This window comes from Phocoena phocoena, chromosome 15 (genome assembly GCF_963924675.1).
Source record: "Phocoena phocoena chromosome 15, mPhoPho1.1, whole genome shotgun sequence".
Taxonomy (NCBI): Eukaryota; Metazoa; Chordata; class Mammalia; order Artiodactyla; family Phocoenidae; genus Phocoena; species Phocoena phocoena.
The window spans coordinates 65,443,420-65,456,084 of NC_089233.1; the positions used below are offsets into that span (position 1 = coordinate 65,443,420).

The 12,665-nt window shown below is 51.4% G+C and overlaps 1 protein-coding gene across 2 annotated transcripts; it reads left to right on the forward strand.

The window, feature by feature from the left end:
• Window positions 1-1,848: 1,848 nt before the first annotated feature.
• On the forward strand, window positions 1,849-10,661 carry TLDC2 (TBC/LysM-associated domain containing 2). Of its 2 annotated transcripts, XM_065892951.1 has the most exons (6): window positions 1,849-1,950; window positions 3,995-4,144; window positions 4,813-4,965; window positions 5,160-5,255; window positions 8,846-8,919; window positions 9,999-10,661. In XM_065892951.1, exons 1-6 carry the CDS (start codon window positions 1,918-1,920, stop codon window positions 10,132-10,134), a joined length of 642 nt encoding a protein of 213 aa, XP_065749023.1. In that variant the 5' UTR covers window positions 1,849-1,917; the 3' UTR covers window positions 10,135-10,661. The 2 variants fall into 2 exon arrangements, with proteins under 2 accessions (XP_065749023.1, XP_065749024.1); XM_065892952.1 differs by lacking the exon at window positions 5,160-5,255 and having other exon boundaries at window positions 1,918-1,950; window positions 9,999-10,134.
• The last annotated feature ends 2,004 nt before the right edge of the window (window positions 10,662-12,665 follow it).

Genomic DNA, 12,665 nt, shown 5'->3' on the forward strand with positions numbered 1-12,665 from the left:
GCAGGTGCACTAGGGAAGCCATCGGGCTGGACAGGCTGGAGGAGGTCACCTGAGGCTGAGACTCAGCAGGGTGAGTACATTCTTCCACGGTTCCTGCCTTTCCCTTCTCCACTGAGCTACTCACCCCTGCAAGTGACTGAGTGACTGTCTGCCCCAGAGGTGCCCGGGTGGAGACTGAATGGCTATTTGTCCGGGACTTGAGCCCTGAATCTCGCAAAGGGGCAATGTCGGGGGATAGCCATAGCACTGTCATTTGTTCAGTGCTCAACAAACACCAGGAACTGTGAACAGGATGACGGAGGTCTGGCTCAGCATCCTTGTTCTTCAGGCATTATCTTCATTTACTCTTACCACAGCCCCATCAGGTAGATAGGTATTAGTAGTTTACAGGTAGGGAGACTGAAGCACAAAGATGTTAAGTAACTTGCCCAACGTCACGCAGCAAGGAAGTGGCAAAAACCGGGATTTAAACTCCCTGACTCCAGAGTCTGTGCTCTTAATGACTGTGTTACCCTATCATGTGGCTGTGGTTAGTCCCTTCCACTTTCTGAGCGGCAGTTTCCTTATCTGCAGTTTAAGGGTGTAAAGCGTGATGATCAGAACGATATTGTCCTGAGATTCCGGAAGGATATCTGGACATGGGTCAGCCTTAAGCACTGGGAAGCCCTGTTGGAACATTTATCAATAATGTGTGAATGGGGACTGGCCTGGTAGTCCAGTGGTTGGGACTCCGTGCTTCCCTGTTTCGATCCCTGGTCGGGGAACTAAGATCCCACATGCTGCGTGGTGTGTGGGGAAAAAAAAAAAAAAAAAGAATATGGGGATGCCCTTTGATCCATTATTCAACTTTTGAAATTTATCATAAAGGATCTCATCAGATTTATGAATAAGGAGGTTCATTACAGTTTTGCTTATAATCACAGAAAATTAGAAGCAAACAAAATGTCAGACATTTGAGAAATGATGTACATCCTGTGATGAAATAATAAGCAGCCATTACAAATCATGTGTTCAAAGGGTACTGAATGTAACTGGAAATTTTTCATTTGTTAAGTTTGAAAAAGCACTTTATAAAATGATACACAGTATGATGTATTTATAAATGTGTGTATATACTTATATATGAAATAAATATAAAAGATGGGAAAAAATACCCTTGGGGTTGAGAGTTTATCTCTGAGAGGTAGAATTATGAATATTTTTGTATTTTTCTTTATTCTTTTCTAAATTCCTCAAATTTTCTATAGTAAACATGTATTGCTTTTTTAATTAGAAAAATGACTTTTTTTGTTTTCAATATCTGTTCTTGTGGTCTAGCTTGGCCCCTTTCAAGCTTTGAGAGGAAACTGAATTGCAGGCTGTCAGTCTTGTGAGGGCCTCTGAAATAATCTGGTCTCAGAGAAACCAGAGGGGAAACAGTGTAATATGTTACACGTGGGGAAACATGTAACAGTGCTACAATGTTACATGTGGGGAAACCCAGTTACATGTGGGGAAACCCAGGGGTGCAAGGGACTTGTGCAAGGTCATACAGGGAAGCAGAGGCCCCAGACCCCCAGTCTGGGGGCTCAGGCATCTGCCCAAAGGCTACAGTCCATGGGCCAGCCTGCCAGAAGGGCAAGGAGGTAGAAGGGAATCACAGCTAGAATCTACGGCTAATGTGTTAATTGCTAACTACAAGTGCAGCCTTGAATGCCCAGCGTAGCTGACCTCACAGACCCACCCAGTGACATACTGGTCCGGGAATGACAGGTGAATGACAGATGAGAGGGAGCAAAGGGTAGGCGGATGGGCGTGGAGCCAGCCGGGTGTGCCCCAGGTTTCTCCCTCTCATCTTTAGGCCTCACCAAGCGGTGCTGCCTCCCTCAGCAAGGCTGGGGGCTCGCTTACTGCCCTCAGCTGGGCTCGGACAGAAGAATGAAAGGTCTCCGCTGGCGTTACACTCGGCTGGTAAGGGGCCAGCTTGGGCTGGGGGTTGGTCAGGAAAGGCGGGGAAGAGGGGGTCTGGGCCAGGATTGGATACAGGCTGGTGTCCCCCTTCCAAGCCCCTCCTCAGCTGGCCCAGGGTTCAGAGCAAGGACTCAGGAACCTGGGGCCTTAGCGCCCAGCCCCATGGTCCCAAGACCCTCACGAAGCACAGACCACTGTCTCCATCCCTTCCTCCCTGGAGTGGGTGCCAGATGGAGCTCTATCCAGAAGCCCGCACAGCTAGGACGCCCTCCCTAGGCCTGAACCTGGAGAGTAGGAAAGCAGTTTCCTGTCCTTCTCTCCTTCTCGAGGAAGTCTGTCTTTTTTTTTTTTTTCTTTTAATGGAGTACCCCCTGCTGTTTTTTAAAATTAATTAATTCATTAATTAATTTTTGGCTACACTGGGTCTTCGTTGCTGCGTGTGGGCTTTCTCTAGTTGCGGTGAGCAGGGGCTACTCTTCATTGCGGTGCGCGGGCTTCTCACTGCGGTGGCTTCGTGGGCTTCTCACTGTGGTGGCTTCTGTTGCAGAGCGCGGGCTCTAGGCACGCAGGCTCAGTAGTTGTGGCGCGTGGGCTTCGGTAGTTGTGGCTCGTGGGCTCTAGATCGCAGGCTCAGTAGTTGTGGCGCACGGGCTTAGTTGCTCCGCAGCATGTGGGATCTTCCTGGACCAGGGCTTGAACCCATGTCCCCTGCATTGGCAGGTGGATTCTTTTTTTTTTTTTTTTTTTTTTTTTGCGGTACGCGGGCCTCTCACTGTTGTGGCCTCTTCCGTTGCGGGGCACAGGCTCCGGACGCGCAGGCTCAGCGGCCATGGCTCACGGGCCCAGCCGCTCCGCGGCATGTGGGATCTTCCCGGACCGGGGCACAAACCCGCGTCCCCTGCATCGGCAGGTGGACTCTCAACCACTGCGCCACCAGGGAAGCCCGGCAGGTGGATTCTTAACCACTGCGCCAGCAGGGAAGTCCTTGAGAAAGTCTCTCCTGATGAAAAGCCCCAAAGTCATTGTGTGCAGGTGTGCATACACACACACACACACACACACACACACACACACACTCTGGTACAGAGTGGGAGCTCAGTGGAGTGAATGAATGACCGAGTGAATGAAGACACCACCATACATGCCCACTGACACACACATATATTTACACAATCCCAACTCACACTCACAAACACATTGACAGGTAACACACGAAGTTGCACTCAACACCTTCTCACACTGATTTGCCTACACAACTCTATTTTAAGCCAACACACCATACACATTCACACAGACAAATGTGCATTTTATATGAATCTGTGAACCTGCACGCTGTCTCACCTATGACTACATGCGTCGTTTCACTGGCCGAAAGGGCCTTCTTTCTTCCTTTGTAAAATGGGCGTAGTAAGAAGCACATTCTCGGGAGTTCCCTGGCACTCCAGTGGCTGGGACTCGGCGCTCTCACTGCCGCGGCCAGGGTTCAATCCCTGGTCGGGGAACTGAGATCCCACAAGCCACAGAGTATGTGGCCAAAAGGAAGAAAAGGCAGCACATTCTTCTTAGAATTCTTGGGAAAATTCAGAGAGATCACGCACAGCAGGCATTTCACACAGGCCCAGTCAAGTGTGTGCTGTATATCGTATACGTCAGCCACTACTGTTGTTATTATTATTATCGTTATTTCACGTACAAAGGCACAGCTGCGGCTCCCAGAGCTGGGCTGTCATCTGCCCTTCTCTCCTGCCCACAAGCTTAGAACGCAATCCCTGGCATCCACTCCGGATCCAGAGAAACCAGGCAGACAAACCGCAGGGCCCACGGCCACATCGGATGGGCATGGCTGGCAGGGGCCAGGGAGGGAGCTGGCTGGAGGCGGGGGCGGGGCCTGGTCTGTCGCTGACGCTTGCTTCCTCTGGCTGCGCTCGTGGCTGCAGGGGCCTGGGCCGGGGCGATGAGGTGGCCGAGGCTCTCAGGCTCTGGACATGTGGAAGCTGGTGTCTCCTTGTCCCTCCACTCACCAGGCCTCTTTGTGTCTCCACAGCCCAGCCAGGTGGAGGACGCTCTGTCTGGGGAGGAGGGTGAGGAAAAGGAGGAGGAGACAGCCCCAGCCCCAGCTCGTGCTCCGGAAGATCCAGTGGAGCCCCAGCTGGCAGAAGCCAGCCAGGTTCTGGGAGCCTCGGAGATGAGGCAGGTTCGGGCACAGTCCATGGTACAAAGATTTCAGCCCTGAGCCTGAGGGTCCCACCCTCCTGCCCCACCCCAGACAGGCCCAAGGACACCCAGGGTCACTCCTGCTCTGTCCTCTGCTCACTGTGTCACCTTGGGCAAATCACTTCTCCTCTCTGGGCTTTTCTTCCTTTCTTGTAAAATGATCCAGTAATCCTAGCACCGCCTTCTTCCCTGGGCCAGGAGGTTAAGGATATAGTGAACTAATCTAGTCCTTGGGAATTGATGCCAAAGCTGGGGTGGGGGTGGGAGGATGAGATGGGGGGATTAGGAGGAAGGGTTCAGCGTCTCATCTATTCTCTGGCTGCTGGGGGCCAAGGTGACCCCTCTGACCTGGGTTCAAATCCTGGCTCTGCCACTTACTCCCCATGTGGGCTTCAGGCATGTTGCTTCACCTCCCTGAGCCTCAGCTGCCTCATCTATAAAATGGGAATACTAATCCCTCTCTCTGAGGGTTCCTGCTAATTGGCGTGAAAGTCCCCTGGAAACAGTACAGTACTCTGTAACCTGAAAAGCACCATGCTTGGGTGAGTGGTGGCTGTTCAACCTCAGTCCTCCTGGGACACGAAGGATACGGGGCGAGGAGGGTGGGAGGACCGGGAACCCTCACTCACCTCCAGTCCTGTCCCTTAGATCAGCCTCCACCTCCCCCCGAGAGTCGCTGGACACTCCTGGAGTCTGGCCTTTTGCACGTCGAGGGACGGCTTCAGTCTGCGGAGCCTGTACAGGCAGATGGAGGGCCACAGCGGGCCGGTGCTGCTGGTGTTGAGGGACCAGGATGGCCAGGTGAGCCGTGCTGGGAGTGTTAGTGGAAGGGATGCATGTCGATGGGCCCCCAAGGGCCTCTCTATCCCCCAGCTCTGCCCCAGGCTCCCCAGGAGCCTCTCTAGGACGGGCCTATGTTACCAAGCCTGAAGGGTGGTGCTGCCAGTGGACCTCCAGCTCCCTTCCAGCGGCAAACTGCAAACTCTTCTTTCCAGATGTTTGGGGCCTTCTCCTCCTCGGCTATTCGACTCAGCAAAGGCTTCTACGGTACTGGCGAGACGTTCCTCTTCTCCTTCTCTCCACAGCTGAAGGTGATGTTCTTAACCTTCCAGGCGGGGAGCGGGATCCATGGCAGGACAAAGAACCCGGGGTCCCAGTGGCCCCCAGCTCCATCCCCCGTGCTGGGTGCCTGGTGTCCTTCCATCTTTTCACAGAGGGAGTACAGCAGGGCAGTGGCAGGCTGAGCATCCCCCTTCATTTAAAAAGTGCTCAGTTCCTGGCAACCACTGACTGGCTTGAGAGGAGGTGTGTCGCTCAGCAGATACAGGCTGGAAAGACAAAACTGGTCCAAGTGCAGGTAGCCCTGTGGGTGTGGGGGTAGGAAGATGAAGACAGACATGCCCAGTGGCTTATATTTTCTTAGGCAGTGTCGGGTAAGGCCATCAGCTAAGGGTGAGGATGGAGAGGAGGGTGTGAAGGTTGAGGGGAGAGGAGGTATGGAAGGAGTAGAAAGGGAAGCTGCTGGAGAAACAGAAGGGCAGCTAGGCAGGGCTGACTGGAGGTCTGAGACTGCGAATGCAAAGGCCACTTACTTCGGTGTGTGCTCTTCTCTAGCAAAATTCAGCTCCTCAGGTTCAAGCACGGAGAGCGCGATGGGAGGGTTCAACCACGACTGGGGTTTTGCCAAGCTGCTTTACTAGAGGGAGACAGGGAAAAGGGAGTTGAATGGAGTGGAAACACAAAATAGATGAAGCACTAGTTTCAGGTGCATTGGTTTGCCATTAGAAACCCCTGTCCCATGCACAGAGCAAGACACCTACAGATACATGCAACAACATAGGCATTTGGTTGCATGACAAGGAGATCACAAGCTTGGACTGACTGCCTTGCCGAAGGCAAAACACACCATATCTGCTGTGTTGCCTCCATTGCCAGCCTGGAAATCTTATCAGGGAAGAGGAGAGGGGACAGTTGTTTACAGTAAACCCATGCTGGATATTAGTCCCCACCGCTGGCCTTCCAGGGTTCACCTATTAGAATCCTCAAGTTGTACAAGGTTCCTCCTACTGCTCCGACAGTTCCTTGGCAGAATCCTTTGCTGGTTCCTCCTCATCTCCCCAACCTTTTAACATCATGGGGTCCTCAAGCTCAGGTTTTAGTTGTCATCTCTTCTCTGACTATCCTCTTTTCCTTCGAGGTCTCGTCCATTCTCACAGCTTTCCATGCCATCCAGGTGCTGATGGCCTCTCCCCTGGACTCCACACTCACATACATCCAACCATTACCCAGTGTCTCCAGTTGGATCTAAATGGCGTTTCAAGTCTCACACGTTCAAAGCTGAGCTCCTGACTTTCTCCCAGAAAATCGGTTCCCCCTGACATCTTCCCTGACAAAGTTAACGGCACCTCTATCTTTTCTGCCGTCGAGACCAAAAATTTTGGAGCCCTTCTTAACGCCTCTTTCACACCCTACATCTGAGCTGTCAGTGAATCCTGATGGCTCTTCCTTCTCTTTCTATCGCTATCCAGAATCCACCACTTCTCACCATGTCCTTTGCTGTCACCCTGGTTCAAGCCACCATCACTACTTGCCTGTGTTCCTGCTATAGCCTCCTAATGCTTCCACCTTCAGTCATCACAGTACCTGGAGTGAGCCTTTTAAAAGGTAAGTCAGGGTACGTCACTCCTGGGCTCCAAGCTGCCGATGGCTTCCTTTCTCCCTCAGAGAAAAGCCAAAGTCTTTACAATAACCTACAAGTCCCTACGTCTCTTGGCCTCTCTCTGATGTCATTTCCTGCTACTTTCCCTCTCCTGCACTCTGCTGTAGCCACACAGACCTGTCGGTTTGTTCTTAAACAGGCAGGCCTGTTCCTACCTCAGGGCCTTTGCACACACTGCTCTACCTAGTGTGCCCTCCACAGGATCTCCATGTGGGTCGGTTCTCACTTCCTCCAGGATGCTGCTCAGATGTCACCCTCTCGGCAAGGCCCTCCCTGGCCGCCTGCTTTAAATTTGTAACACTCCAGCCCCTAGAAATTCTTATTGCCCTTCTCTACTTCTTTCCCCTTAGCTTTTGTCGCCACCTAATATACCATTTATTTTACCGATTTACCCGCCTCCTGCCGCTAGAGTGGGAATTCCAGGAGGCAGGAATTTTTGCCTGTTATGTTTGCTGTTCTCTCCAGTGACTAAACAGTGCCTGGTGCTAAGTGCCAAAAAAATTCTTCAAAGGAACTTATGATTGTTTTCAGGGGATCACTATAGTCTTCCCGGGATACTGTCATGGAATCTCATCCTTTCAAAAATTGGTTAATTTTTGCCCATCTTTGGTCTTCTGGCACCTCTTGTGTTCTGCATGAATTCCCAGCCGTTCCTTCACTGCTCTTCCAAGAAGCACCATGAACGTGGCCTTAATTTTTTCTGCAGCAAACTTTATCTTCCTCCTTCAAGTCTGAAGGTCATGTTCCTTGAGGAAAGTGGAGGAGGAGCTGAATGGTTCTGTCTTCTCGTGGCCACTTGTTAATATTATCTCACCTGTTCTGAGCCCAGGGCTTATCTTTTATTGGTCTCTTTTCTTGCTTGACACCCTTTGGTTGCTCAGAGCATTTTGGGCAATAATTACAGGCAATAATATGCTATACTTTTGCAGCCTTTTAAAAATCTTTTTATTAGCTAAATTGACCCTTGAATAATTTGTTTATTCAACAAACATCTATACCATGTCTCAGGAATACTGCCGGAATCAAGGCAGCCGTCACAGAGCTTACCTGTTAGCTGGGCAGGCAGTGGCATATTGCCACATGGACAGGGCCTGGGAGGAAGGGCTACTTTCAATTCCTCTGGGATGACATTTGGGCTGAAAGATGAGAAGTGGGCCATTTGAGGATCTGGGGGAAGAGCATCCTGGGCAGAGGGGTCAGCAAGCATGAAGACCCTAGAGCAGCAATAGCTTCAGGTGTCCCAGGGACAGAAGGGCCAGGGGAGATGAAGTGCAGTTGTTAAGGGGGAAAAGAGGTAGGAGAGAAAATCGGGGGCACAGCAGGCTGGGCTTTCAGCTGTTGTAAGCGGTTGGATTTTATTTCCAGGGCCGTTGGAGGGCTTTAGCAGAGGAGGGCTAATAACCCATTGGATTTTGAATAGTTCACTGACCGCAGCGCGGACATGGGCTCTGGGCAGGAGACAGTGGAAGCTGAGACCCATTAGGAGGCTGTGATCCAGGGAGGAGTGACTGGCGGGGACGGATGGGACAGAAATGGTGGTAGTCAGGGTGTCTCTTTGGGGTGGGGCCCACAACACTTGCTGAGGAACTGGGTGTGAGGCAGCACTGGGGAGTGTGCAGGCTTGGTGTTGCCTCCAGCGAGGGGAGGAAACAGTTAGTAAGGGTAGAATCAGGGCCCCGCTCCTGACCTGGACTTTCCGCCTCCTCTCTCCAGCTTTGGACGCAGGAAGCCTCAGAGGGTTCTGGTCTATTCCTAGAACAGAAGGGCATTGGGGCTGTGGGAATTCAGACTGGAGGGCAAGAGGAGATGAACTCGAGGGAGACTGGAGCCCAGAGTAGTTCCTGCGCCTTCGTTGGGGCCTGGAGGTTCTGTTTCCTCCATAACACTGCCGCCCAGTGGTGTAGAGTCAAAGTGCAAGGGCAGGACTCACCCAGTGACCGCAGGTTTCTCCTATCATCACAGGTCTTCAAGTGGACAGGAAACAACTCTTTCTTCCTGAAAGGAGACTTGGATTCACTGATGATGGGCTGTGGCAGGTGCGTGTCTCAGTCCTCCCCGAGTCTCGAGTGTCGGGGTGGTCTGTGCTCGGATCCCTTCTCCCGTCCGGAAATGCTGAGCTAGGCTGCCCCAGACAAGATGGGGAGGCTGCTGGTTAACCTTCAAGCCTCTCCCTTCAGCAGCTCCTGCGGCCTGCTCAGTCCACTAGCCAACCCCCTAAACCCTGCTCTAAGTCAATATTGAGAGGAGAGGGTGGCGTGAACTCTCCCCCGAAGTGTTACGCTGGTGACAGCTTAGGCTGAATTTATGTGTAACTTTGGAAACAGCATTCCCTATGGTTGGATGAAGCTAGATTCAAGGGGTGGGCAAGCCTCAGGTTTACCTGTCAGCTCCATGACTGTAGGCACACAACTCACTGGAGGAAGGCAGGCATCTGCCTGGAACCCGGCATGCGTGCGTGCGTGCGTGCGTGCGTGTGTACGCGCGCGCGCGCCTCTTGGGGGTGGGAGATGGAGTGCGTTAGGAAGACAAGGTTAGTCTCGCCTCTGGTATGACCTGCAAGTTCAGACAGAATAACTCTTATCCTGAGGGTACAGATGAAAGCATTGCTTGCTTAGTACCAGGCAAGTTCTTTGCTCTCCCAACTACCTGAAAAAGCCTCCACTGAGAGGCAGATCGACACAGAACGCACCAGCCATGGCTGATTTGCAGTAAGCCACTTCCCAGCTCCAGCCTAGGTTTGCTGTCAAACGAGGGGATTAGAATGGATGCCCTCTGACGTGTTTTGGGCTCAGACTCCACGCTTGCGCGAGTCCCTCCTTTGGTTAAGCATTGCCATCTTTAACGTTCTGAATGTTCTAAAACTGGATTGTGGTGATGGTTGCACCACTGCATATATTTATCAAAATCATTGAACTGTAAAAAAAACAAAAAACGCTCCAAACCCTGTGGGGAACAACATGCGAGCCCCTAACAATCAGGATAAATTGGTTTAAGGGGAGCTGAGACAAAGGTGAAGTGAGGCTGCGGTCGCGGTGTAGCCAAGCACCGCTGGTGCAGGTCCGAAAGGTGTCAGCACCCAGGAGGGAGCGATGCCAAGACTCTCCTCTCTCTTTAGTGGCCGCTTTGGGCTGTGGTTGGATGGAGACTTGTATCACGGGGGGAGCCACCCCTGTGCAACCTTCAACAACGAGGTGCTGGCCCGGCAGGAGCAGTTCTGCATCAAGGAGCTAGAGGCCTGGGTCCTGAGCTGATGCCCCGGTGGGCAGCTTCCTGGGGCAACAGGGGCTTGGATCTGCCCCCGGATGCTGACAAGGCCTCCGTCACCCTGGGCAGTCCATTCTGTCCGAAACACAGATGGCGAAGTGTCCCAGTGTGGACTGTGGCTCTGAGCCAGCCTCCTGTCGCCAGAGGACCAAGACAGGCATGGGCACAGCCCATGTTCTCCTGGAGAGGGGACTTTGAAGGAGTGAAAGCACTTACACCTCACCCGAGCAGCACAAAGTCCCTCAGGAAAATGATCTTTTTAGAGAGTATACAGTTAATACATGTTTATTGTAGAAAAACCAGAAGATATAAAAGAATTAAAGTTGCCTAAAATTCAACCACCCCCCAGAACACTAACATTTCATGTATATCCTTCCAGACAATTTTCCAAGGAGATATATATATATATCTTACAAAATGGGATTCTACTCTATATGTGTTGGACATTATTCTAACTTAATATTGTCAAGCCACAGACACCAGGACTCAACCAGTGAAATTAATAAAGACTCCAGTAGCATCCTTCTTTTCCCAGAACATTGAGGGCTTTCTGTCTGCCACCAGTGTGCCACCGGGTGCTTGCAAATCTCTTCTTATTTAATTCCACGAGGAAAATATGAAAGCAGCAAATGAACAATATGCGTATTTGGGTAAAGAATTTGAAATTCTGTAGATGGGAACCTCAGGGAGGTTAAAAAGGAGGAAGGATATGTTTTCTGGCAAAACAGGAGCTCAGAAAAACTAAAAAAAAAAAGAAATCCATATACCTCCCCATGCTAGTGCCTGTCTCCTTCCAGAAGATTCTTTATCAGGCCATTACTTGCCATTCCTGAATGAGGAAAACCAAGTAACATAAGCCCTGTTAATATCCCCTCTCGAAGACCCAATACAGTGCTGAGGCATAAAGAAACATCTGGGCGCATTCCTAGACCAAACACAGTTCTTTTGCACAAAAGGGTCAAAACTGGGCACACAAGTGTGAGAGAAAGTCGTCAAGGAAGACACGGTTGGTTTCAAGATAGAGATACATTCATGAGGTTTTATTGCAGCTGTTCCCCTCATCCAGATGAAGTAACCAGCCACTTGAACCTGCAGTTCTATTTACATTCTCAATGTGACCATGCGCAGCAACTCCAGAGGCCAAGCTGTTAAAGTCTCCGTTTTTACACAAATAGTGAAGATGTTTCTTAAGAAAAGTTTAACCTTGTCAGTGGCGCATGGTTCCCATAATTAAAACAGTTGCAAAGAGCATAAAGTGCAGCTGCCTGGTATGTAACAAAAGATGCAAACAAAACAGATTCAAGTTGTTTCTCAGAGAGCACAACGATACAACACTGAGACCACGAAACTGCAGAGTAAAACAATGATTTAAAGGCAGGAGGTGCAAAAATAAAACAATCTTGGCAGAGAAACATTACATTCTTGACCTTGGGTCCGGGCACATGGAGTCTGGGACGGATGCTTCTCCCTGCTGAACATTTCAGAGGCACCTTGGTTAAAAAGGACATGACCCAGCACCACGGACCACTTTCCTTGTGCTTCTATGAGCCCATGTGTGACCACATCCCCACCACACAGCACCGTGGTGGGAGAGGAGAAGGGTTCTAACTACTCCATGAATTAGGGTCAACTCTTTATCTACTGAGGGATGGGGGAGGGGTGATAGTGCACAACGGCAGACATTCCAAATACCTGTCACCCTAGTGTCTACAGCAGAGAGCCTGGTTATACAGTGGAAGGTGCAGCACTCCTAAGGCCCTGGGGATAATCCGCTGGCCTGTGGTCTGAGTTCTTCCCCACTCCCTCTTGCTGTTGCCCAGGGCCAGGGCTGGCTCCCCAGGCCCAGGCTGCCAGGGAGTGTCAGGCTTTTGTAAGGGAGCGTCGAAGCACAAGATGTTAGGGGCTCATGACTACACTCCCCACTGCCCTGCCTCTAGCAGCCACCAGCTTTGGCTCTAACTCCAGACTTTGCTCTTGGTGAATTTCTGTAGCACTGGGGATGTGCATATGGGAGGAGAGCCCTCAGTTCAGGAGCGCTGCTCAACCACAGTGGTGTAGAGACACAGAGTGGAACCTGGAGTTCACTGGGCAATCACTTCATCTCTGCACGGGCAGCTACCAGCAAAAATGAAGTCCCAGCTCTGAGGAGCCCTGAGGATGGACGGTTCCTGTCACGACCTCTGATCAGCACCCAAGCAAGATGCAGAGAGCAGGTGGGAGGGAAGCTGCCTTCTCCAGGCTGGGCAATGGCAGAACCCTCAGGGCTCGGGCAGTGAGCACTCAGGAAAGAAACCAACACGGGCTAGAGCCACAGCTGACCCAGAGAACAGCTTGGTTTGGGGGATCCCTCTGCCACTGGGGCTAGGGGTCTCCTATAAGGTAGTTTTATGCCCCACTTCAGAGGAGGCCAGAGCCCTCAGATCTTTTCAGCAAATCAATCAGGCCTGTCATCAAAACGCTGGAGCCCCTCCTGGCCCTCATCTACTGTTGATCCCACATGGCAGCTTACACGGGGCTA

Coding starts and splice junctions, on each gene's coding strand:
- TLDC2 (XM_065892951.1), top strand. CDS start 1,918: ATGAAAGGTCTCCGCTGGCGTTACACTCGGCTG. Junction 1,951..3,994: donor GCTGGCGTTACACTCGGCTG/GTAAGGGGCCAG, acceptor GTGTCTCCACAG/CCCAGCCAGGTGGAGGACGC. Junction 5,256..8,845: donor CCTTCTCTCCACAGCTGAAG/GTGATGTTCTTA, acceptor CTATCATCACAG/GTCTTCAAGTGGACAGGAAA.